The 27796-nt window shown below is 34.5% G+C and overlaps 2 protein-coding genes across 3 annotated transcripts; one reads left to right on the forward strand and one right to left on the reverse strand.

The window, feature by feature from the left end:
* Positions 1-509: 509 nt before the first annotated feature.
* Positions 510-5122, forward strand: LOC140965269 (adenine phosphoribosyltransferase 1-like). Of its 2 annotated transcripts, none has more exons than XM_073425424.1 (6): positions 510-800; positions 955-1065; positions 1285-1377; positions 2490-2639; positions 2985-3043; positions 3600-4871. In XM_073425424.1, the coding sequence occupies exons 1-6, from the start codon at positions 551-553 to the stop codon at positions 3669-3671; spliced, it is 735 nt and encodes a 244-aa protein (XP_073281525.1). In that variant the 5' UTR covers positions 510-550; the 3' UTR covers positions 3672-4871. The 2 variants fall into 2 exon arrangements, with proteins under 2 accessions (XP_073281525.1, XP_073281534.1); XM_073425433.1 differs by having other exon boundaries at positions 515-800; positions 4824-5122.
* Positions 5123-25954: 20832 nt separating this feature from the next.
* LOC140965280 (probable strigolactone esterase DAD2) lies at positions 25955-27356 on the reverse strand. Its single transcript, XM_073425445.1, has 2 exons — positions 26835-27356; positions 25955-26594 (listed from the first exon to the last, which is right to left on the reverse strand). Exons 1-2 carry the CDS (start codon positions 27203-27205, stop codon positions 26165-26167), a joined length of 801 nt encoding a protein of 266 aa, XP_073281546.1. The 5' UTR covers positions 27206-27356; the 3' UTR covers positions 25955-26164.
* Between the last annotated feature and the right edge of the window lie 440 nt (positions 27357-27796).

Here is a 27796-nt window from a genome sequence, read left to right on the forward strand (position 1 = left end):
CAAGAATAAGAGGTTGATACTGAGACAAGCATGAAAGTATGTAAAATAACCTAGCCAAGGTAAATGTTACCAACTCTCTTGATGGATGGTATTTGTTTTCTTATATTAAAATCCAATTGTGGCCACATTCCTCTATCCCCACGTTTTTAATATGAAAAGAGAAAAAGGCCTATCTGTAAAATATTTTAAAATTTGTGCATAAAATGAACAGCCTTTTTCTCTCCTCAAACAAGATGTGGATAGCTGAGTCCACGACATAATCAATAATTGATAGGATTTTCTATCCATACGTATATGTTATATGGTTAAAATCGATTCATATCTACGAGCATAAAATTGACTAATGAAACCACGAATATAAGTTTTTATAATGAATAATAAGTTCAATCCATCCACTCTAAACATAACTTTTAAAATAGGATGAAATTATTTTCATTAAAAAGAAATCTTAGGTAATTATTATTATCTCTTCCATGTATCCTTAGCTTCCCCCAACTATTTTTCATTTCACGCATTTACCCCCAACAACTATTTAAATCCCTCGCATGTCATGTATTGCCTACCGAATCTCACTCCCCTCAGCGCAACCGGCGATAAATTCGTCAAAGCAAATTGCTTTTTACCTAACACTAGCTTCGCCACCGCCGCAAGGGGAACTCGGCTGACCTACTGCGCGTCGACTGGCGGAGCATCCTCGGAGAGCGCCGTGCGGATGGCTTCCTTAAGTGTTGATGCTACAGATGATCGGATCCTGCGAATCTCCTCAACCATTCGGGTCATACCCGACTTCCCAAAGCCAGGTGATGGATACTCTTGCATTTGTTGAATTTATGAGTATTTGAAGATCTTGCATTTGTTGAATTTATGAGTATTTGAAGATTTTGCTGTTGTTGAATGGGANAGATCTTGCTGTTGTTGAATGGGAATTGATTTTTTTTTTTTTTTTTATGTTAGGGATTTTGTTTCAAGATATAACTACGCTGCTCCTTGATCCGAAGGCGTTTAAGGATACGATTGATTTGTTCGTTGAGAGGTACAAAGACAAAAACATCAGTGTCATTGCAGGTGAATTATCCTCTCTGTTGGATATTTTTTTGAAACTTCCGTTTCTACTTGACTAATTTTTTTGTTATTTGTGGGATTATTTGCTGCAGTTTTGTGGTTTGAGTTTTTAAAACCAAATCTGAAGTAGTTTTTGTAGATAATTCGTCATTCAGTAGAATACATGCATGATGCAATTGGTTGTGAATTTTGATCTTATAGTGATTCTTGAATTTGTTATAGGTGTTGAGGCAAGAGGTTTTATATTTGGTCCTCCAATAGCATTGGCCATCGGCGCGAAATTTGTTCCTTTGAGAAAGCCTAAGAAACTCCCTGGTAAAGTTTCTGCTGATGTCTTTATGATTCAACAAATGAATTCATTGGTCAATCATAGATTAGGTGCGTAAAGTGTTATGAACTTGGATGATAAGTGGCTTCGTACAAAACACACATAGATGTGAGTGCATAGCACATAAATCATCGGTTTAGATATTTAGATAGATGATCAGTTTCTGACTTGAAGCGTGAGTGATTTTCATTGCTGGGTCCTGATTTACGCAAATGAACATTTATCTCAGATGTCATAGCATTGTTTTCCTACTTGGGCATACTTTTGAAGTATTGACAAGTCGTGTTTTTGCGTGGATGTAAGTGCATGGCGCACAAATCATCGGTCTAGATATTTAGACAGATGATTAGTTTCTGACTTGAAGCGTGAGTGATTTTCACTGCTGGGTCCTGATTTAACGCAAATGAATATTTATCTCAGATGTCATAGCATTGTTTTCCTACTTAGGCATGCTTTTGAAATTATAAATTTTAAAAATTCACGAGGCAACAAAAGATGTCGACCTTTAGCATTTTTAGTTGTGGAATTGAGCTTTATGCTAAAAAAGAAGGCTCACTATTTATCCAAGTGAGGTTACTGGTTATGTCACTAGTAGGTTATACAATTAGAATGTGCTAGGTGGCATGAAAATGTTGGGAGATAAAACGAGGTCAAAACAACATAGAAGTGATAATCTTAGTATACATCAATTGTATTCGCATAAGGTCTGCTGCTGTAAAGCAGACGTTTTATCAAATATTTTGATTTGAAGAGTTCAAGCGACACCTGTAAACACCTTCTGCTCGTTATTCTGACTTGTTCTATGCTGTTAAACTTCTGGTATAAGTTTGTGTTTTATTCTTCGTCATGTTAATTAATCAGAGTATCCTTGCTTCACACAATTCTCTTCACCACCCTTATATCCTCGTGAATCATACGTATCATTTTACTATGTTAATGTCGTGCGAGGTGATATATATTGGGTTAAAGCTTCTTTTGCAGCTATTTGTCATTGTGCTTCTTTTATCTTCTTTAGCATAGATTTATCAGTTTTATACGAACAACTTTTTGTTTAGTATATTGGCTATACCAAATAACTTAATCTTTCTTATCCTATTAGGGGAAGTAATATCAGAAGAGTACTCCTTGGAATATGGAACTGACAAAATGGAGATGCATGTTGGAGCTGTACAACCTGGAGAGTGTGCTGTTGTAGTAGATGATCTAATTGCGACAGGAGGGACCTTAAATGCTGCAGTCCGTCTTCTTGGTATGATGCATTACTCTACTGGAGTTTTAGTTTTGATTTCCTCTCTCGATGTGCCGATAAAACAATCCAACCAATTAAAGTTCTTGAAGAGATTTCCTTGTTTATCGGAAAGACAATCAGCCTTTTTTTATTGTATAGTCTGACTTCAGAGGTTATGCATATGAATGAACTTTAGCAGAAGTCATGGGGCAACTTATGAACATTTTCCTTTAGTTTTAATGTGTGTTTAACAATGTAAAAACGAGTTGTGGAAAAAAATGTAAAAATTAAAAATCATGTGCTATACTAATGTTATTTGAAAAAGCTTAATAGTTAATAACTAAGCTCTCTTATTTTTTATTGCAGAGCGTGTTGGTGCCCATGTGGTTGAGTGTGCTTGTATCATAGAATTGCCAGAATTGAAGGTATGGAACCATGCACCATATCAATCTACTTCATAGATTTTTCATGGTAAAATGTCGGTCCCTTAAGTTTTGCTAATGCTTAGCTAGGATGTCCTGCACCATAGTTCGGACTCTAGATAGATGTCTCTGTAGCAAGAAAAGCAATGACCATGAACATGCATGGATATTCCTAGCGATAAAATCATGACAATGTAGCGGTGTACAATTAAACTATTGAATCATCTGTGTATAGTGAATTCCCATGACACTCAAAGTACCGGTTTAAATAAAATACAAACTGCCTCCTTGAATGTGTAAAGCTGACATTATTATTATTCAAATTATCTATATGATATAATTCAGCAACAGGCACCTAAAGTAGCCGCCTTTTTTGTAGCTGTTTTGCTTTCTAAAATACATATATTGTTGTTTCTTATATTATATGACACCGTTTGGCTCATGTGATTGGATAGTAAAAGGTTTAAATATCGGAATGGTAATTTGAAAGATATGGATGATATAATTATTTATAACTTCAATTATTGTATAATTTTTTGTCAACTGCTTGATGAAACAGGGATGCAGAGTCTTGTCATTCGCGCCAAACGACGCCTATCTGTATATATTTCTATATGCATTAAACTTTTAGTGAATTTGGTTTTTTCTTTTTCACTTCTAAAATAATACTCACTTAAATATTTGTATGCGACTTTAAATTTATATTATGTTAATATATATCTTGAAATGCTTATTCATTTCCTAAAATATTCCTTTCCCTTCGTAATGATTTAAAACATTAAATTTTGGTGTGACAATTCTGAATACTATAATTTGAATAATTTAGATTTACGCAAAACATACGCATTATTACTAGTCTTTCTTATGTGCTCATGGGCCATCACATGCTGAAGCAAGACTTCTTTTGTTGTTCATTCCTATACTACATGGTGGCTTATAATCCAAGGTTTTTTTTTAGTTACAATGGGGAGTGGAGAGTTTTGTTTTAACATGGATTCAAACCCTTGCTTCTCCCCTATTGGGAGAGGTTTATGTCACTGCAACACGAGGGCGTTGGCTATAATTCAACGCTGTCTTCAAAGAATAAGGGTTTAAGGAACTATATTTGTTCATATATCCTTGTGAATTTCATTTCTATATTTGTAATTTCATCTTTCTAATTAGTAAAATTGGGGGAAAGTTTTGTCCCCATTTCCGAAATATCGACAGAACATATCCCCTTGCCCATCCTCGAAGTCTGTATTTTCCTCTTTACAGCACAGCTGTGTAAGTAGAGAACACATAGGCAAAACAAAAAAAAACGAGCTCAGATATAATCAACAATAGATGGGGGAATGTTAGAAAGTTTGGATTAATGTTGAATTGCTGTTGATAAGGCGACAATGATGATAAAATGAGCTTAATTACCACAGAAGTCAATAGTGGTTGGGCATTCTGAGCATGATTCTAAGTTGGTGTTCATAATGAGAGGAGTAGACGAGATTCAAAATAGGAGGAATGCTATTAGAAATTGCGAAATGGATTGAAAGTCGAAGATCTATTAGGTAATTCGCTTTTCAGGTGACGGATTTGAGTTAATATGCTTGCACATAAACCGTTTTAATTTTTCCTCCTAGACGAATATTTGTTTCATCAATGGGCCAATAATAGTTTCTGTGAATGTCCAGTGTCTTTGTTTGTTCCTCTGCGCTTCATTCGTTTATATCACTTTAGCACCATCCAGTTCGAAGTATTTGATCACAGTGTAGCTGAAACGTGGCTGACCAATTTCCCTCCAACACAGGGTCGTGATAAGCTAGGAGACAAATCACTGTTTGTCCTTGTAAGCTAGCATAGATGCAACACAACCATGGAACACAGATGGGTACGAGGTATGCCGAGAATAATAATAGTTATGGCTTGTGCCATTCATTTCTGAGTATTGTTAACTTGTGATTTGTCCTTTGCAACCGGATCTTAATGTGGTAATGCTTTCATTCGATGAAGATGTTGCTTGTAATATTGTCATATACTTGATTGAAAACCATGTAGAAATTGTTATGTTTTGAGGAAGATTAATCTCTGCACAGCCATGAATGTGCACGACTCGATCGTTTGAATGATTGCATCAATGAGATCTATGGGGCAGAAAGGATAGTTGCATCTGCTCATCTAAAATTTCTTGTTATAATTTTTAAAATACAACTGCAGTTATCCGTAAAGCTTGTGTTAGTTTTTTAAACTGCAAACATGGTTCTCAGTTCCATTATATATATATTTTTTTTGCCAAATGATGTGGGATATATCTACTTCATTTACATGACAGGACTGGCAAGAATTTGAAAATCAATGGTTTAAATTTTGAAACTGATGCTTGTGATTTCCATCAAGGGTAGAGATTTTGAACTGAATATTAATAAAAGATACACACACCTTGTATGTTTTATTATTATTTTTAATTTGATCAAATAATAATAAACAATTAAAACGAAATTATTTTCAATTTAGAAGAGTAGTTTGATTTAAAAGGAAAGTTTTGTTTAGATTTTTTTTAATGTAAAATATGAATTGACTTGAAGAGATTTTTAGTAAGGTATAAATGATAATTATGGAATTAAATATTTTGGTGTCAAGTAAGGTAATTACTCTAAGAGTTTTAAACTTAATAATATAGTATAGATGGATATGGTTCGATTTCGGTTTATGACATTTTTTATTTTGAATCCGGTTTTGTTATCTTTCAAAGTAATTGTATTTAACCTTATTCATTCATATTTACCCTATTTAAGGTTAAATTACAACCAGCTGAGAAATAATAGTATGGTTTCTAAAGTTTCACATGTAAAATTTCATAAAATGAATGTCGATTGTACATACGAGGTAATAGCGAAGAAGAATACGAAATTATAAGGTCGATTTATAGTAATTATGATAAATGATGTTTGTTATTTTTTAAAAGAAATTTAATTACTTCGTTGTTTGATATTTGTCTAAGTTCTAAATTATTTCGTTGTTTGATATTTGTCTAAGTTCTAAATTTATATATAAAATAAAACATCAATTCCAATCTGGTCCTACTCCATTCCGATTCCATCATAAATCCGGTTCAATCTGTTTTATTTTTATCTGGTTTTGGATTGAGTTCGATACATATTCCAGAAAACTTTGAACGGGTCAATATGTGCTATATAAAATTGTTTAATTTGGTTCAAATCCAAGTCCTCTTGCAATTAATAGCACATCGAAAGAATATGAAACTTTGAAACTCTCATTACACATAGGGTGACATCTGGGTAGGTTTGCCCAGCATATAAACACACCTCTCCAAATTCATTGACCTAACAACCTGACTCATTAACACCCAATTAGTTGCGTTATGCATTGTCACGAGTATAAGAAAATAAAGTTGTATTTTGGCTAACAGCTAGCTTGTGGACCTGTTTCATTAGGATTAACCGACCCCGAACTAATTCGCTTGTAGGAGCGAAACCTTGTCAATTTACCCAAAAAATATAATTAGTTATAATGGTACAACTCAAATCTTTTAAATCATATATCAGCAAAAATGTCGCATTTCGATTATTTTTCCCAGTTGGAAAATTATTGTACCCCAAAAATATTCATCTTAATAATTACACTAATTGCAATCAATAGAATCGAACCGGTGACTTTGGCTCTGATATCAATTTTCAGAATCAAGCTTATACCACTAGGCCAAAAATTATAGTTGTTAGCCAAAACACAATTTTATTTTCTTATACCCGTGACAGTGCATAGCGCAACTAATTGGGTGCTAATGGATCAGGTTGTTAGGCCAATGAATTTGGGGAGGTGCGTATCTATATGCTAGTGCTGTCTCATATATCTTATAAACCAGTCTTATCATTTTCCTTCCGTCAGTCAGGTATTGCCCTTTTACAGCTTGACACATGAGAACGTTTTAAGAGGTCAGTTATCCCGATACTATACTCACTCAGGGATGAATCCAAGAATTAGACTTGGGGCAAGCTTGAAATTAATGTGATAAATTATATATTGTAAAAATTTTGGATTAGACAAAAATATTAGCAAGAGTAAGAGTGTTCAGAAAATTTTTCATTTATTTATAAAAATATCAAAATAAATTCGAAGAATAAAAAATTACATGAGATCGACTTCTGAATTTGAATCAATTGAGCAAAAGCAGAAGCAAAATTTGGGGATAAGAAACACAAAAATAGTGTTTTTTTTAAAAAAAAATTGAAAAAGTGAAGAATCGATTTTATTTAGAGGTTGCAATATTCATTAAATTTTATAAAATCACACATATATGTGAAAAAAAACCTTGACATGTACTTTTGACCATATGACATCTGCGTCCCATTATAAAGATGAGGTCATGGTTCAAGACTTCATCTTGTAATCGTCTCCGCCAAATATGTTTTTAAAAAGATAACGAAAAATCGTTCTCAAGTTGTATATGTAAACAATCATGGAGTGGTGTTGAACTATTGATTGGACTGACAACTTGCAAGAAATAAGTCGATTATGATAAATCAACCATTCAAAATAAATATCGGGTCACAAATAACGTGTATGCAAAACTATAAAATAAATTAATAAGAACTTTGAAAAATAACTTCATTAACCAATTTATACACAAATATGTAAAAGTAACACATTGGATAATATATTACATACAAAGAAAAAAAAACTAAAGAACAAAAAATGGGTGATTTGTCTTTGCGATCAATTATTATTATCATCATCAAATAGTTAGGTGGGTTAGATCGAATTTTTTACTTCATTACAAGAAAATATGGATTTAACAACATTTAAAAGACAACGGATTTTGTTAAAATCGTTGTCTTTTTTCTTTTAACAATGATTTTAATGAAAACTGTTGTCTTTGTGCGGTTTTTATGATCAAAGACAATCGTTGACTTTGTGTGTCCAAGATAACGGAACCGTTGTCTGTAAACGGATTTTTTTAGACTATGACAACTGTTGTCTTTGTGCGGTTTTTATGATCAAAGACAATCGTTGTCTTTGTGTGTCCAAGATAACGGAACCGTTGTCTATTAACCGATATTTTTTTTAAAACGGTTGTCTATGACGGTTTTTTAAGAGAATGGTTTTACGAAAGAAAGGAAATCTATTTTCCATCCCAAACCAATTCCCATAAGAAAGAAACCCCAATCCCAAACCCCAATCCCGTTGGCCATTTTCTCCCCCTCTCCAAATTGTGACGGCTTGCACCACCAGAAATGGGTCGGTCGAGCACCCTACACATAGCCCTGGACCTATAGCTTGCATCTAAGGTAGAATTGAAGAAAATAAGCTTGAATCGTTGGTTATTTTGCGACCTAAACCGCGCGCTATTTTTGTCCGATTTTGGTGAGTTTTTGCTTTGTTTTGCTTGGGTATTTTTTTGGTTTTTTTTTAGGCCGTGAATAGTAACTCCAGAAAGATTCTGGCGTGTCACAACCTCGAGACCGATAGCGATTAGTTCAAGCTCTGATCTTGGTAAACATTGTGCTCAAATTTCAGCCTTGGTTCATTTAAGTAGGCTCCGATTTTTGAATTTTTGACCACTCCGATTTAAACTCATTTCTTCAATTTTAATGCTTTATATTGACATATATATCGGATTTATGTTGTAGGTTTAGATAATTTTGAACTCGGAGGTAAATTCGGTAATTACGCTTTATGCACGAATTTATCCTTCTGTTTTGGGGTTGATGTGATTTATGTGTTCGTATTTTGTGATTATGGGCTGAAGTAAAGTTGAAGAGCTATGTTTTATCTTCAAAATGACAGCAAAATCGTTTAATTCTATGAAGAATTGAGAGTGTTATGAATATTTTACTGGAATTGCTCATGTTTTGAATTTGTACCCGAGCTCATGTGGATGTAGTGTGTTCTATTGAATTCTAAGAGTAAACGACTATGATTTTGAATTTAGTTTCGATAAAAAAAATTTATATGATCAAGTTTTGCAACCCGGGTAAAAAGGGATGCGAGACTACGTCCGAGCTGCATTCTTGAATCTCTCGGTCCCGAGCAATTTTCAAAAGTACATGAGGTAAATGTCCCGGGCCACCTTTCTTGGGAGCTCTTTCGTCGGGCTTGGTTACCCGATCTCCTCTGGCTCTCTTTAAAGCCTCCCTCTTTTGGTTCTGCGCCTCTTCCATATTAATGTATTTCTCTGCACGGGATAAGAGATCCTCGAAGTTCACGGGCAATTTCTTAGTTAGGGATCGGAAAAAATCCCCTTCCCATAACCCTTGCATGAACGCTGTAGTTTTCGTTTCGGGGGCGCAGGCTGGTACACATCCAGGGCCACTCGGTTGAATCTTTTGAGATATGCCCTTAGGGTTTCGTCTTGCCTTTGTTTGACCTCGAATAGGCTGAAAGCAGTCTTCCTGTACTTCTTGCTACTGCTAAATTGATGCAAAAATACCTTTTGGAAATCTTCAAAACAATTGATACTTTGGGGCGCCAGCCCTTCGAACCATCTTTGTGCAGAGTCGACGAGGGTGGTGAGGAACACTTTACACTTGATTTGGTCCCCGTAGCAATGTAACATAGCCATATTTTCGAAGCGAGCAAGGTGCTCTTCGGGATCAGAACTCCCATCATAGTCCTTGATCTTGGCTGACTTGAAATTTCCGGGTAATGGTTACCGGATAATAATATCAGAGAACGGGCAACCTTTTACGACTGGAACACTATCCTTGGAACCAACCTGTCCTTCTAACACCTTTACTTTCTTCCTCAACTCCTCCAATTCTTCCGCAACAGTAGGGGACTTAGAACCTGCGCTTGACTCCCTCTCCTATTCCTGATTACCATGCAACTGCTCCCGTTCTTCTTGTAGTGGAACAGAATGATTAGGAGCCTTATTTGCCATGGCCGTCTTAACAACATCAGCTACAATTTTGGTCAACTCTTCAGGTGTTAGATGAATGGCGGGTTGAGGACCATTGGGTGGGGGGCCTCCTGCACCAGAGAGATGGGTATAGTTCTCCTCCTAAATTCGGGAAGTGTCCTGATGGGCTCTCCTAGTAGGTGCCATATCTACGTCTTAAAACTCCAATTTCCCACAGACGGCGCCAATGATGCAACCCGGGTAAAAAGGGATGAGTCGGGTCGAATACTCAACCGGGTATACTATCAAAATATATAAAAAGGAATATGAGTCGGACGTTAGGACTTAAAAATTTCTTCCGTCGATTAACAGGGAACTCAAGTAGAAAAATTAATACAACCGAATGACAACTGTGAAATAAATGTCCAGGTAAGATGTACAATAAATGAGAGTATTCAATGCGCAAGTTAATATCTGAATGACCCCTAAATGCAAATAAAGCACTTGATATTTATAATGGAGATTGCAATGATTACCTCGTTCCTTGTGCTGATCATTAATTATAATAGGGTGGCTGATTATACCCTACATTCTGACACGTCAAATCGCATACTAGTCACATCCGGCCCACTTAATGTTGTCAACCATTTATGTTATTGTCAGAGGTAGGTCGGCTATGCATGCTCTATCAAGTTGACGCCATTAAATGCTTTACTTATATCGAGGTGACCGAACATAAGGCCTCTCGGGCAGTTATAGAAGAGCTCAGGCATTTACACGTCTTGAGGAAACCAAGTCCCCGGGTGGTCCAATGACTTGTCGTATTGACTAATTGCTCATTTTATGATCTTTCTGAGTTGTGTTTTCGTCCCGAGCAATTATATGACCCGGGTTATTAACCCATCTTGCCACGCTATCGGCCTGAGAGCATCCCATCCTGACCTGGGCACTAATGGATATACTTAATGACCCAGGAAGTCCCAGGGCCTATCCATGACCCGGGACGTCTCGGGGCATCACTTTCATTTCCATTGGCGGATCTTGATTTGAGTGAAAAATGAGCAATATATTAATTTGTGCTATCAAGTGACGAATCTAAAATCTGTTTCAAGAAGTATTGTACAAAGTTTTTGTTTTGTACGAATTAGCCTACCAAAACGAACGAATTTCAATTCAATATCTTCTGATGAATAGGAAAATTGAGTTAGAAATTCAGCCATGTATGATTAGTGTGAGGCCCGGGGCCGAAGAGAGCGGGGGGTGATCGCCGGTGCCATGAGGTTGCACGGACAATGAGCGGCTCTTGGCAGGCTTCTAGGCGGAGGGAACATGAATCAACCGATCTTACACCGGAAGGAGAGAGATTCCGAGACTGTTCAATGTAATGGACTGTACAGTTGAAGAGGGCTTAAAAGATTTGATATGTACTACTCATACCACGAAGGTGCATCTTCCTTTCGGTAGCTGATCATATAAGAACTCCAAAGTTAAGCGTGCTTGACTTGGGGCAATTTTGGGATGGGTGACCTCCTGGGAAGTTTCCTAGGGTGCGTGTGAGTGAGGACATATGCACGCTGGAAAGACTCGTCTTGGTACAGTGAGGACAATCGTCGAATCTGGGGCGTTACAGTTGGTATCAGAGCCGACCTCTCCTAGTACGGTGTGGTTCGGGGACGAACCAAGTGGAAGCTGCTTGGCATGTGAGGCCCGGGCCGAAGAGGGCGGGGGGTGATCGCCGGTGCCATGAGGTTACACTGACAATGAGCGGCTCTTGGCAGGCTTCTAGACGGAGGGAACATGAATGAACCGATCTTAGACCGGAAGGAGAGGGATTCCGAGACTGTTCAATGTAATGGACTGTACAGTTGAAGAGGGCTTAAAAGATTTGATATGTACGACTCATACCACGAAGGTGCATCTTCTTTTCGGTAGCTCATCACATAAGAACTCCAAAGTTAAGCGTGCTTGACTTGGGGCAATTCTGGGATGGGTGACCTCCTGAGAAGTTTCCTAGGGTGCGTGTGATTGAGGACATAAGCACGCTGGAAAGATTCGTTTTGGTACAGTGAGGACAGTCGTCGAATCTGGGACGTTACAACCTGACTGCATACAAATCTAGAGTATTATTAAAATGTCTAAATTATTATTGTAAATGCACTAAATACATGATTATGACATGATTATATGTTTTTATTCATGAATTACTAGATTGCATTTATTTGGGCTTTTAGCAGTATTTCACGCTCGAACGAGGAACAGAGACCGATGACAGTTTGAAGAAAAATGTTTTGATAAATAATTATTTTTAATTATTTAATATATGATGTATTTAATATGTAATTTTCAAAAAATAGGATTTTATGATATATTTTTCTAGTCGAATCATATTTTAAACCGGTAGTCGATTTTTGGCAAAATATGGACTTTTTGGAGGTTCGGTAAATGTTTTGAAAAACGTATTTAAACAAAATATTTTACGTACTCATTAATGGGCCTAATGAGCCTGTATAGTATGATTTTGGGCCTAAGATGCTACTCCCTTGTATATCAAAAGATAGGCCCACTCTTTTATTATTTTCTCCTTCATTTCCACTCCAAAACCCTAGTTCCATCCCAGTCACTCAGCCGCACCATCATCACGTCCAGCAGCAGGTTTTTGAACAATTTTCGCAAGGATTTTCATAAGAATTATGTCTCGTTCCTCCGGTGTTCATCCCTCGCATCGTTCGTGTAGATTTTCGAGCGTATATACGCAAAAGCACGCCCATTACCTTCTTTTTCTCATCTTTCACACCATATTATGCACTTTGAATTATTTTGAATGGAAATTGATAGATCTATTGTTATAAATTGGTTTTACATGATTCTACATGAATATATTGGATTTTCATGATTGGGAACTCACGTTCTTGACATGTTTCGTGAAGGGATGCCTAGGTCGAGAGTTATAGGACTCAAATCATGACTGTTAGATGGTCTTCGAAGGTTAAGATCAGATCTGGAACGGGTTGTGTGATGGTTACGATCGGATCTTCATGTTTTGGGCAAAAAGGTGTTCGATCGAGTGATTGGTCGAGGCGGCTGTGCGCAGGTCTGCTCCAAGCCATGGTTCAGAAATTGGAAAGTCTGAGACGGGGTCCTGGGAGGTCGGTGCTAGGCTGGCTCGAAGGGTTAGGGGTAAGCCATGATGATTAGGCGCGTAGATGTGTGGGAAGCATGGATCGGGTGATGTCGCGTTCTTGCGTGCATGGCTCGTTGTGGGTGGTCTAGTCAGGTGCACGTGGGTTTGATCATAGCCCTAGGTGGTAGGCTAAGGTTTGGAAGTGTTGGTTTTGGGCCCAGGATCGAAAGTTGGAGGCCAGGTGCACTAGGGTTCGGTTTTCTTTTGTGCAGAACATTCCAGCAACTTCCAAGTTCATTTTGAGGGTCTTAAGTGCTCCGGTCTAGGTGGTTTAAGGTCTGGTAGGGTGCCGTTAGGTCATATTCAAGTTTGGGAAAGTTTGATTAAGTTTCGAGTTGATTCAGGTCGAAATTTTAATGTCCAAGGATAAAGTGGTCAAATTAGGGTTTCGGGGGCAAAATGATCATTTTGTACTCGGATCAATTTAGCGGTCCTGGCAGTGCCCTGACAACTGAAAATACATGTTTAAAATGTTTATTTTTATATGAATATGGAATTTTTATGAAAAACACTGATTATATGTATATGCATGGAATTTTATTAAGTGATGAATATGACGACATGTTTGTAGGAGGTGACTTGGTTGTGACTAATACGAACACAAACACGAAACATGTAAGACCAAATCTCAGTTAACGGGTGAGAGTGTCGCCGATTTCCCCATCGCCTTGTACCATGGTTATACTTAGATGAATCCATCGAACAACAGCTGATATGAAAGTCACAACTAATGAACTGAATTCAATAAAAGAAAAATGAATATGTATACAATGGCATGAAATGAAATGACGCGATATGAATATGTTTATGTTTATTTTTATGTCAATGTTTTTGAAGATCACGAAAGTTATTTTAATTACAGTACTTTTCACTTTTACTTGATATGTATATTTACTTTGTCATAACGGTTCAGTTGCTTTAAGTCATTAAACTCACTAGGTGTGATTGATGCAGGTGAGCAGTTTGTTGACGAGGAGATTGGAGGTGTTGAGGACTTTCAGGGAATAAATGGCTAATTGTCATCTTATATTTGTTAGAATGAGACATCTGCTGCTGAAAATTTCATGAAAGAGGGGAACAAGAAGATGGCATTGATGATTTATCTTTGCAGGTATGGACAAACATGAATAATAAGTGGTTACATTAGTGGTGCAAATTAAAATGATCTGTTGTAGGAAATTTCATGAAAGAGATGAAAGTTGTTTTCTGTACAAAACTACCATGTGAAATCAATAGTTGCAGTGATTAGTAAATTATATAGCAAATATCACAGCGTTTGTTTGTTATGTTTATGGTTTTTGTAGTATTTTGTTCGTAATGTATATGAAGGATCGGTTTTGACACACTCAATATTTTCCATAAACTGCAATAGCTTGTGTTCTAAGAATGAATACACTGATAAATTAAATCGAGTTTGGTTTTCAAACCAAGCGAAAGACACTCGAAATAATCCTTCGTTAAGAAAACTTTTAGTTTGTGTAAACTGAATAACTAAAATAAAGGGGATCAGTTCGGGTTTGTATCAGTTCAATTATGGGAATAACTGAACTGATATTAGTTGGAATATCAAATTAGTTTTAAAACAAAAGTTAAACAGTTAAAGACACGTGATATATTAATGGATGTTCGGAGACTTCAACTGCTCATACGTCACCCTTTCTATCACTTCGGGTAGGATCCACGAAAAGACTTTGATTTATATATCACCTTGTACTAACTCATTCCAGAAGAGCAACACTCAACTAGAACTCCTAGCACTCAAGATTGCAAGTAGCACCTGACAATCCACATAATGTTTAACATCTCTTATACCAAGACTACGAACACAATGTTTAATATCTTTGTGTGAAGAATCACTCAGCTAAACAAGAAGCTCAACTCTCTGTATATGTCAGTGATTGTTTGTGAATGTGTGAGAACTGATCTAATCAATATAGAACGAAAGTGTTCTCACACAACTTGATTAACTGCTTCTGGTAAGCTGATATAAATGAGCAAGCCCTCTGTTTTCTTCACACACTAGTATTTTGTTGTTCCGCTTTTTCTTCAATGGTCTTGATCTGGTATTTATATTCGCTTAGCTGACCGTACATGAAAACTCAATAATAATGTCTGTTGTATTTGCATGTGCTTCCTTATGATACGTCTCTTCATTCTGACAACTGTTCTGGAAGTTTTCCTCTTTTAGCTCTGCTGAAACGTCCATTATTGTACCTTCGTCTGTGAAGTATCTTGTAGATTGTACCTTGTATATTTGTGCTTAGCTGGATTCCATTTGATAGTCTTGTCGTGATATCCAAATTGATCAGTTACAACTGATGCTCTGAACTGGTTATTTGAATTGGTTTGGTGAAATCAGTTTAGACTGGTTCAGTTTTGGCAATTAGTTAGCGTCTCGATAGCTACAGTTTTGGCTCGAGAACTGATCAGTTCGGGACCTGATCAGTTTCAGCTTTTCTACGCACTAGATAAACTTGTTAGAAACAAAATAATATGTTTTGTTAACATCAAAATCAAGATTGCGAACATAATGTTCCAACAATATATTTAGCATATGTAAGAGTTTTTATATAAATTTTATGTAAATTAAATGTTGATTGATATTTAAAATAGTTATTGTTTCGATTTGTTGATTCTAATAATTGTTATTTTTAGAATTTTTTGGCATGTTTATACATTTTAGCATTCAAAATAGATTTTGTAATTAATAGGTATAAACCCAAAAAAATTTAAATATAAAAGACAACTTCTTTTATGGGTTGTCTATGTTAAAAGTCCATTTAATAACAATGGATAAAAAATGTTATCTTTTTTAGCAAAGACAACGCTTTTTATGCGTTACGAAAGTGTTGTTTTTGCTAAAAAAGACGACGCTTTTAATACGTTGTGATCGAACAGACTTTTAACAATAGTGCTTTTAACAACATTATTTTAGCCACCTAGACAACGTTATAACCCAATATAGTCTAAACATTAATCTTTCTATGCTCATTCACTCACGCTTAATCTAACATGATGCATATGAATAATGTTGGATATCATATATCCACATATTATCAATTATTTATTAATATTTACAAGCACTTGTAATTTAGGGAAAAAAATTGTTTCGATATTTTTGAACGCACCCTTCCAAAAAATATACTTGCGTGCTTTATAGAAAAAATTGATTGTTGCCGCAAATTTTTTTATTTTTTTGAGAGTGCAATTTTCTCGTATTGAGTAGAAAGTCAATCATTTAATTTTATCAACTTAATTTGATTCACACAAATAATGCCAGCTTGAAGCATTAAAAATTTTCCTGCATTTATAAGCATGATATTCTTACCGTAAAAAATAATATAATTGAATTATATTATAATTTAATTTCTCTCTATCATTATTTTAGCTGCTATTTATAGTTTGTCACTAAATATATTCTATAAAAAAAAAATATATTATTTTTAAAAAATAAATGTTTAATGTACATGTACAATACATGTGTTTGTTAAATAATATTAATAATAATAGTCATAAAATACTTAATGTAGTGCTGCAATATGGTGCACTTAAAAAATTTGGTATATGTCAACTTTATATATTAAAAAATATTCTTTAATTTATTATTTTTCCTCTCAGTNGGCTTTTATACTTGTCGTATCCCTTACCGGGAGTGTGGGATGTCGTCTTAACATCCTCCCAGGATTTATAACAAGTTTTTGAAAAAATTATTTTTATTATTTCTAACAATAACATTATATTATATATTACATATATAAACAATAAATAAATAACAGTAAAATAAATATTATTACTTTTGTTACCTTTTTCTTCTGTTCGGAGCTTGGAAAAATATGGAGGACTTTTAGAGCTTCGTGCTGATAACGTGTTGTGAAAAAGTAAAAATTTACGGTAAAAAAGTAAAAATCTCAAACTCTCAAAATTATCACACTACACACTTTATAATATTTTTCTCTCAACTCAATTGTGATTTTCTTCACAAATGAGAGATCTATTTATAGAAAATTTTTACAAATAATCCAAAAATAAAATACATCATTACCTACATCATCACACACTAATTTTCAATATTCAACACCTAATTTTACCTAATTTTCAACATTCAACATTCATATTTTCAACACAAATATTTAACACATTTTTAAATAATTTTTCAACAGAATGAAGAATTTTAAAACGAAAAGAAAAACATGAATAGTTCAAAGAATAAAATTCAACTATTAAACATATAAAAATTATTTTTTTTAAAAAAAGTCGCCTTATATTTTAAACTAATTATTCTTTTTTTTTTTATTATTATTCAATACTTGCAACATAGTTTGTATCAAAGTAGACGTTTATATATATCCAAAATGGATTAATTATCGGACAATATTAAATAACGCATTAATTATATATATATATATATTTAAAAAAATAGAACATGTAGGACGGAGCGCTTAATGTTTTATCAAAATTTATAGCTGATGATAATAATATAACTCAAATATTTTAAACTGTAAACAACTCAAACGTCATATTTTGATTGTTTACGCGACAAAGAAAATTTTTAAATCCAGGCAAAACATAAAAACTATATATATATATATATAAAAGATTTGTTTGATGCGTAATTATGTTATGATGCATGCATCCTAACGAAGAAACAGAACATAATTCAGATTTGCTGACAATGATCATGCAAAGTATAACCATTAATTAATCATTTTATCACGATCTCAATATTTCTATACACATATTCTCTCATTTAAGAAAAAATAACATAACTTAATCCAGTCAACACATTATATATATATATAAATGTCGTACGTACGTGCACTGACTTCTGAATTATTCCTCCAGTTAGAAGAAGTGATGTTATAAAGGTCAAACCTTAAGCAAATATATAATATAATAACTAATTATAAGTACATTTCAATATATATTATATATAAGTTTTAATTTTATTTCCATTGTGTGTGTGTGTGTCAAATTATGTTAAAAATTACTTATGATATAATATGTTTAATAATTGATACCCCGGGATGACCCGGGTCATGGATAATGCCCGGATCAGGGAGGGTGATTATTCATGAGACGTAGTAAAGCCGAAACATTGGAATAGGTCGGCAAGGAAGCCCGGTCCCTGGAGGGCGCGGGACGATGTAGGGATGAGCTCGACAGAGACACTCCAACGAGTTCAGAAAAGTGTCAAGCCATTGGAGCATCCGGGACATAACCTCCCCGGGGCATTAGATGCCCAGGCTCTCATGTAATTTCCCGAGAGGCCTTCTACTCGTGCCACTTCGATATAAGTGCTGCATTTAATTACGCCGACGAAGTAGGGTATGTGCAGCCGACCTATCTCGGACACTAATACCAGTGGTTGACAAAATCAGGTAAGCTGGATGTGATTAGTATGAGATTTGACATATCAGAATAATAGGGTATAATCAGCCGCCTTACTATAATTAATGATCAGCACAAAGAACGAGATCATTATAACATCCTCTACTATAAAAATCAGGTTTCTTCCTTGCATTTAGATTCTATTCACACATTGAATGCTCACATTTATTGTTCATTTGCTCCCCATCATTCACACCAATCTCACAACCATCACTTGGTTACATTGGTTTTTTAGCTTGAGTCCTTCACTGACATAAGCATCGGAGTGGTCACGCCGGACACCCCTCCGACGTCCATTCACATGGTTACTTTCTTGGTTGCAGATCCTTTCATCCATCCCAAGAAGCAAGCTTTGGACTCAGACGTTTGGTTCTCTTTTCCTTTATTATATTGATAGCAGATCCCGTAGAGTTCCCGACCCGGCTCATCCATTTCACCCGGATCGAATCAATAATATATTTTTGTTATGATATAATGTGACAAACAAAGAACTTTTCTTGAAAATTTTGACAGACGTAAAATAAAATATTAATAATTATGTACGAAAATGTAAAAGGAAAAAAAAATCTCGAAAAAAAGTACGAGCCCTTTTGACATCTACATTAAGAAATCGTGATCAAATTTGTGTCTTTTTAAGTATTTAATTTAATTTCTTGAAGGGTATATATTTAACCGATAATAAAATTATTTTGAGAACATGAAAAATACCTTATGATATAAAAGTATTTCCCAACATGGATTATTAAAATTCAAAAAATCTTGATAGAAGATATTCAATCTGGGTTATCTATGAAAAAGTATTATTTTTTGTGACAAAAATATTATTTTTTATTATAAATATGGAGAACTTTGAATCATTTAACAAATAAAGATATTTGAGAACGTCACCTAATTTTATTAAAAAAGCATAAACAAAAGTACGTATAATAATTTTTAAACATTTATAGGTATTCTATTTGGGTCACCCATGAAATGTGTTATTTTTTATTATAAATATGAAGAAGATTGACTCGTCTCACGAATAAAGATCCGTAAGATCAATATATTATTATTAAAAAGTCTTACATAAAAGTACGTGAGTAGGTCTCTTGTGAGACGATCTCACGAATCTTTATATGTGAGACGGATCAACCTAACCGATATTTACAATAAAAAGTAATACTCTTAGCATAAAAAATAATATTTTTTCATGGATGACTCAAATAAGAGATCCGTCTAACAAAATACGACCCGTGAGATCGTCTCACATAAGTTTCTGCCAAAGTTACGTATAATAATTTTTTAAAAATTTATATTAGCTCCTTATCAAATTTTTTTTAATTAATATTTCATGTATACCATTAATATACTCAGCACGTCACCAGTTGTATCAAAGAAACATTGATATATATTTGAAGGCAATTTTACTCGTAAGAGACTGCTTCCCATCTCTTTTTATTTATCTCCAGAAAAGGTAGGCGAGTGGATAAAACAATCACAATTTATTATTTTAACAAAGGTCAAAATATGTAATTAATTATTATTATATTCAGTACGGATTTCAATTTCAATTATTTTTAATATAAAAAATCTAATCTGGGAAGTAGTACATACGTGGCGTTGTGTCCTGAATTTGAGTTGGCTAGCTTTGGGTTGGATGTTTGGTTTGGTAGGTCGATGACAGATCCACTCAAGATTAGCTGTCTTAATTATCACAATATTATATATACATATATATTTATACCCCGACAATATGAAAAAAAAGACCCTTAAAATAATGGTGAAAAGCCGGCTAGAAAATTTGGAACAATATCTGATTTTGCCAGTTGGGATATTTAACTGTGCGAGAAAAGAGTAGTTCGATTCACGGATTTTTATTCGTGAGACTGGAATAATATCTGATTTTGCTAGTTGGGATATTTAACTATAGAGTACGTCGATTCACATATTTTTATTTGTGAGACAGATCAATTCTGTCTTAAAAAATGTACTTTTTTTTGTTAATGACTAAAAAAAATATTTATCTCGTAAAATTTACTCACATGAGTTTTCATGATGATAAATTTAAGGGTGTCAATTCGGTGGGTAAAATTGCTCAACCCGAACCCAAGACAACCTGAAAACACTCAACCTAAACCAAAATCCGAATCAACTCGATCAACTCGATTTCGATTTTAAAATTTTTTTTTAAGAAAATTAAATAAAATTCAAAAAAAATATTTTAATTTAAACACATAATAACAATATTTCTCTCATATATATTATTTAAATTTGAAATTCTAATTCTAGAAAAATAAATTATATTTACTAAATCAAATAAACAATTGTTTAGAAAATAATGGGCAAAAACTTGTGTGAGACGGTCTCACGGGTCGTATTTTGTGAGACGGATCTCTTATTTGGGTCATCCATGAAAAATTATTATTTTTTATGCTAAGAGTATTACTTTTTATTGTGAATATCGGTAGGGTTGACTCATCTCAAAGATAAAGATTTGTGAGACCGTCTCACAAGATACCTACTCTAAAAAATGTTCAAAATAAATATTAAATTATGAAATTTATGATATAAATATATAATAAATATTTTTTTAGACATACAATATAAAAATATAGGCAATATTTATTAATTATATTTTTTTAAAAAAATTAAAATTTTCGTCAACGCGGGTTGACCCGAACCGAACCCAACCCGATCAATTTTTTCGGGGTCAGCTATCGGGTCTAACCCGAATCCGAAAACCCTAAACCCATACTTGACTTTTTTCGGGTTGAATCGTGTCGGGTTGATGGGTCGTGTCTGCTTTTGACACCCCTAGATAAACTTGTGTCAAAAAACGAGTAGATATTATTCCCACTTTTCATTTGTTAAATTAAATTGTAATGCATTTACAAGTATGAATTGGCACGCTGTTTCCTTACGGACATCGTGCGATGGGCGGTGCAATTCTCCATATTGAACGAAATTTCCTTGGATGGTCTCTGAATTTCATTCGGGTATAAGATAATATTACAACCAATGTAGGTTGGGTTCGACACGTTTTTTTTTATCAAAGAATATATTAAAATATTTGATCTTTTCGAACTCTGACCGTAACTTATTAGGGGCTCAGACAACAAAGAAAAGACATGTACGAACGAGATATCCAACAACAAGAAGGAAAATGATTGAATAGAGGAACTCTAAAATATTTGGCGATTTCAGATGTGTCGATATCAATGACTACTCATTATTTCGATGAATCATTTCTTCAGACAGAAGAAGATTATGGAAACACTTACTCGAAATCTCACTTATTAGTGCTGAGAATTTAGATGTGACTTTGATATATGCAACACTTTTATTTCATATGTCTAAGATGTGATCCCACACGCATGAATACTTTCTATCGCACAACATCGAGAATCTAGAGATTTTGCTCTTATATATTGATGATTGTTACATATATCATTCTTTCACACTGAGTCCCAATGCATGCATCCTAATCATGGTCAATGGGATTTATTAGTAAGTTNAATTAATTGAAACATAAATATTTCATTTTTAATACATAATATTACTTAAATTTAAAATTCTTCTGTTTGAATTTATGCTGAATTATTTAGATGACTTTCTTCAATTTATAAAATCGTGTTATCCACAATTCATCCCAATTATTTCTGAATAATCGTGCTTATAATTAATTCCACGTTCTACCAATTCTGAAATACTATATTTTTCCTTTTATCCCTAATCGTCAATTTCACCAAACCACACGATCATGTTAAAATACAAAGTTAGTAAATTAAATAATTTCAACTTTACCATTATAAAATTAGAACTGAGACAGATCTAATTAAATACATGAACCCTATTGTTTTTCATTATTATTATTGGACACGATTCTGATTCTGATTCTCATCAATTTAGCAAATTTAGTTTTCCCATGGAAATTTAGTAATTATGATGAGATTACAAGGATAGACTCATTGCAATGAGCTTAAAATGTTTAATTAATTACTTGAGATAAAATTTAAATAATTTTATCATTAATATTGAAGTGACATGGAAGAAGACAATTTATTCATGTATTATTATGAGAAATTGAAAAAAATGGATGAGTAATAATAATACTATTTTTTTTGGAAGTCCTACGTTGTTTGAGTCGGTAAGAAATTTAAAAAGGGGTATTTTTTTTTGGTCATGATAATAAATGGATGTACTTAATTTTGTATCATTAACTTAATAAAAAAATATAATTAACTAGTATTCTGTTTTCCACCAACAATAGACTAATGACATCAGTTACATGCACAGAATTAGGACTAAACCATATTAACTATAAAATAATTTATAAAAAATAAATCAATAAAAAAATAAAGTCAATCCTTATTTCTGCCATTTTAAATTTCTCTCATTGCCACTATAAATATGCAGCTGAATTAGTGGGTATTTCCAAGCAACTGCACAAAATTTATTTAAAAAAAAAAAAAGGGAAGAAGAAACCCTCCAAATTCCCGGCCATATTGCTTGTATCAAGCTCAATGGAGTCATTTGGAGCTTTTCTTGATTCTGAGTCTTTGCTTGCCACAGACTTTTTCTCCAATCATGTTCAAATCCCATCAAGCTTTCAGGCTGAAAATATGTATCATATGGATGATCATAGCATATTTTTCACTGATTTTAGTTGTGTTCCACAGGAAACTGGTGACTGCATCGAATTCGACTGTGCCTTTTTACTCGATCATGGCTATGGAAATAATGTCAATGCTAATGATGTTGATTTTCTTCATGATGAATCCATCCTGTTTTATCCCATGGATTGCGAAAACGAGCCGGTTTTTCCTGACGATATGATGGAAGAGATTCTGCAATTGAGTAATGCAGGAAAAATCCAGGCTATTGGATCCGGGGATCATTCTTCCGAAGAAATGCAGCTCAAGAGGAAGTATGAAACAACAAGAATTCAGATTGATCAGGATAAGGGGTACCAACTCCAATCTCTGGAGGATAAATCTGAGGATAATTCATCCCAAAGTCCCAAGAAAAGATCTCGGGTTTCGAAAGATGTGAGTATAAGAAAGATCATTTTCCAACTAAATGTATATGTTCTTGCTTGTTTCTTGTTTCATTCACCTGATTCCATGGATTAATACTGTATAACGATACAGCAAAATAAGAGGAATACTCGCTCGAAAAAGAACAAGAAAGTCAACATCCCAAGCAGCAATGATACTGAAGAAGACAACATTAATAATGCTGCTGTAACAAACGGACAAAGTTCAAGCAGTTTCAGCTCTGAGGATGATCACTCCAATGCTTCTCAAGATCACGACGGAGCGTCGAACTCGAAAGGGAAAGCAAGAGCTAACCGAGGATCGGCAACTGATCCTCAAAGCCTATATGCAAGGGTAAAGACTCAAAAAAACTTTCAAGATTTCAAGGCCTAACTAGCTAGTTAAATTTGTTATGAAAATGCATTAATAATTTTACATGAAAACCCTTTTTCTGATTTTCAGAGAAGAAGAGAAAGAATCAACGAGAGATTGAGGATCTTGCAAAATCTTGTCCCAAATGGAACAAAGGTAATTAATACAACTACGTACCATTTGGTTAGAATATTATGCGATCACCCCATAATCTAATTTGCGTTGCATTAGGTCGATATTAGCACAATGCTGGAGGAGGCCGTTCACTACGTCAAATTTTTGCAACATCAAATCAAGGTATTTTTTGACAAATGACGAAAATTCAAATTTCGCCCACGAAATTTCTCCGTCGTGACAAGGTTGTGAAAACTAAGTTAATAATTATTGTTTAACGTTTGCAGTTGCTAAGCTCGGATGAGTTATGGATGTATGCTCCAATTGCTTACAATGGGATGAACATTGGCCTCTACGACAAAATATCTCCAAATCTTTGGTCATAATCATCCCCTGCGGCCTTTTACTGCTAATCTTTTGCTCAAATCCAAAGCAAAATGCTGACTTGTAACCAAATGAGGCGATTCGAATTTCGATTTTGAGGATTAATCTCTTGTTTTTTTTTTTTTAATTTTTGTATATAGACAATATTATATATCTGTGAAAAATAAAATTCTTATGTTGGATGAAATTCCAGTTCAATACCATTTATTTTGTAAAATACCAAAAAAAAAAAGAAATTTTTTTTCTATGTTATAAACATCCGTGTTTAACTTTTTTCTATATGTTATGGCTATTCCTACTTTAAACCACGGGCAATTTTTTTAAATATATAATTTATATTCTATAAATGTAATTATAAATATATTTAAAATTAATACTTATTTCAAACTTCAGCAAAAATAATTTAATTTTTAGAAAAGAAAATGAAATTCTATTGAAAATTTGAAAATTTGTTATGTTAAATCTTAAGTATTAAAGTTAAAAATTTCAAAAATTAATTTTTCTCGAATCTTCTCTTGTTATATTATTTGATTTGTCTTAGTTGGATCATTAGATATTTTAGAGAAAATATCAATTTTTTTCATATATGATGTGTTATATATAATTTTGAAATCCATTTTTTGTCAAATCTTTGTAAGTTAGTGTTTTTTTTTTTTTTTGGGGATCAATATTCTATTTACAAGTGAATTGAAATGATAAATTATAAAAAATTTATTTATAGGTGAATTAAAAAAGTAAAAAAAAGTATCACTGATTATTTCATTCAGAAAAATAGTGAGCAATTATAAAAATATTCTAACCCTTCAATCTTGTAATCTGATGTATATATTAATGTTGGGTGCAATAATTGTTTTTGTTGAGAGAGTGATTGGACTGTAGCGTTTGAGTACTGTATGATTTAAAAGATTTGAGTTGCACCATTACCACTAGCTTTAAATTTTTGTAAAGTGACAAACGTTCGTCTTACAATTGGTATTAGATCCAAGGTCACTGATTTGATTCTCATTGATTACAAAAATAAAATTATTGTGAGTGAGATTGTTGGAGTGCAATAATTGTCTCTGCTGACAGAGCGATCGAACTGAGACGCTTGGGTTGATGTAAGGTTCAAAAGATATGAATTGTAACATTATCACTAACTATAACTTTTGCTAAAACGACAAATATTCAATTTTATATATTATAAAAAATGTATTTAAATAAATTAAAAGATCATTTAAATTTTTGTATTTACATATGTAGACAAAAATATAAGGCAAAAACTTGTGTGAGACGGTCTCACGGGTCGTATTTGTGAGACGGATCTCTTATTTGGATCATCCATGAAAAAGTATTACTTTTTATGCTAAGAGTATTACTTTTTATTGTGAATATGGGTAGGGTTGACCCGTCTCACAGATTAAGATCCGTGAGACGGTCTCACATGAGACTCACTTAAAATATAATCCTCAAACCATTACTCAATTTTCATATATTTTTCTAATAGAAATTTTTAACATTTATTTTTTCTTAATCTCTCTTTATTCAATATATTTTCCTTCATATTTTTATTCTAGTAAATTGGTGGAAAATTTTTAACCAATAGAATTATTTTTAAATTTAAACTAATTTGGGTTATAGAAAATAAAAAATTTTAAACAAATACAGAAAACAGGTCCCCCACCCCATTTCAAAAAAAGAAGCAGCAGAAGACAAAACGTGAACATCATCACGTGACAATCACGTGATATTCCTTATCCTCTCCAAAAAAACAAAAACAAAAATAACAGAACAAAATTATAGTACTCCAATAGCTCCTTATTCGACACGTGTCAGAATCTTATTCCCCACAAAACTTGGATTTATCTGGGCAGGGCTTGGCGGAGCACTTGCGCCAGCAGATTGGGGGCGGAGAGATGCGGGAGATGGCCTTCGATGTTCAGCGGGTGCACGGTGGTCCGCCCCCCCAGGTGGTTCTTCATGTAGTACGCCACCGTTGCCGGCACCGACACGTCTTTCGCCGTCTGGATTATGGAGCACGGCACCTTCACCAGTCCCAGTACTCCTCGGAAGTCGCTGTTGAATACAACCCGTGACACGAACAGCGTTATGTCCGGTCGCATGTTGAACAGCGTGCGGCTGAATTCGCGCACCGCCACCGGCACGTCCGCACCAACCGCTAGCGGCGCGACCCCGTTGACCCACGCCTCGTAGTTTGCCTCCATGGCAGAGAATACCTTCTCGATCTCGCCTTGCTCGAATCCTCCGTGGTAGTCATTATCATTCAAGAACCTGGGAGTTGATGTTGATTCCCGTCACGAATAAGAATTGGATAAGATCGATCACTATTCGTGATCATTATTAACTATATATGAATCAAAATCAATCAATTTGGTCCAACAGTAGCTGCGAATTATGTTTTGACTAAACTGGGATTCAATTCCAGTTTATTGGGATTTGGGAATTGATTCGAAATCAAAACAAACAGTAAAATCAGCCCGGGTGGGAATTTGGAATTTGTAACGCGCGTACCTAGGGGAGGCGCCGATGAGAATCAGCTTAATGAACAGCTCGGGGCGGCGAATGGCGGCGAGAATCCCGATCATGCCGGACACCGAGTGGCCAACATAGGTGCAGCGCTGCACGCCGAGGGCTTCAAGGATATGGAACAAGTCGTCAACGTAGGCGTCCAAAGTGGTGTAGCGGCCGAAATCGAAGTAATCAGGGTTGACGCTGCCCGCGCACACCAAGTCATACAGAACCACGCGGTGGTCCCGCACAAAGAACGGCAGAATGCGCTGCCACGCCGATTGATCGGTGCCGAACCCGTGAGCCAGCACCAGAATCTTTTCGCCGGAGCCCACTACCCGCACGTTCAAGGCCTCCAACAAGCTGTGCCCCATTCTTGAATTTCTGGAAAATATGATCTGAAGAACAAGAAATCAGATCATGCTTGTAAGGAGATGCCACGAAGTTAGATGTTTTGGTGTGTGCCTAGCTATTTATATTGCTTTACAGAAGTATCTACGAGCAAACTTACGATAACGCTTTCTTTTCAATTATAATTTTCTCCTCTCTCTATTCATTTAAATATTTGTGTGTGCTTCCTAATCATTTAAATTTTCCAAAATCATACTTTCGTAAAATAAATTGAACAATTTATCTCTTTGATGGGGTGTCGTCGGGTTGTATCTATCTTGTTTTACAGACTGATTCTCACAGCATAACCACGCAGTCTAACCGATGGTTCCTGACATAGATTCTTTCAACATCATTTAGTACAACCCTGTTTCATTTCTTACCTCATGGTGTATAGTAAAACAGTTCAATTTGAAAATAATACATGAGAGGGGCAGTAAATCTTGATCTTTTTATTCAACCATACAAATTATTAATACATAATAACCTTTCGTAGAGGAGGAATAACTTGTTTAACTACTTATAGTAGCCGGAATACAACACATAAATTTAGAAAGAGAAATATTATCATTTAT

The sequence above is a fragment of the Primulina huaijiensis genome, chromosome 2, assembly GCF_012295235.1.
Source record: "Primulina huaijiensis isolate GDHJ02 chromosome 2, ASM1229523v2, whole genome shotgun sequence".
Classification (NCBI taxonomy): Eukaryota; Viridiplantae; Streptophyta; class Magnoliopsida; order Lamiales; family Gesneriaceae; genus Primulina; species Primulina huaijiensis.

Coding starts and splice junctions, on each gene's coding strand:
- LOC140965280 (XM_073425445.1), bottom strand. CDS start 27,205: ATGGGGCACAGCTTGTTGGAGGCCTTGAACGTGCGGGTAGTGGGCTCC. Junction 26,595..26,834: donor CTCATCGGCGCCTCCCCTAG/GTACGCGCGTTA, acceptor ATCAACTCCCAG/GTTCTTGAATGATAATGACT.
- LOC140965269 (XM_073425424.1), top strand. CDS start 551: ATGTATTGCCTACCGAATCTCACTCCCCTCAGCGCAACCGGCGATAAA. Junction 801..954: donor ACCCGACTTCCCAAAGCCAG/GTGATGGATACT, acceptor TTTTTATGTTAG/GGATTTTGTTTCAAGATATA. Junction 1,066..1,284: donor AAACATCAGTGTCATTGCAG/GTGAATTATCCT, acceptor AATTTGTTATAG/GTGTTGAGGCAAGAGGTTTT.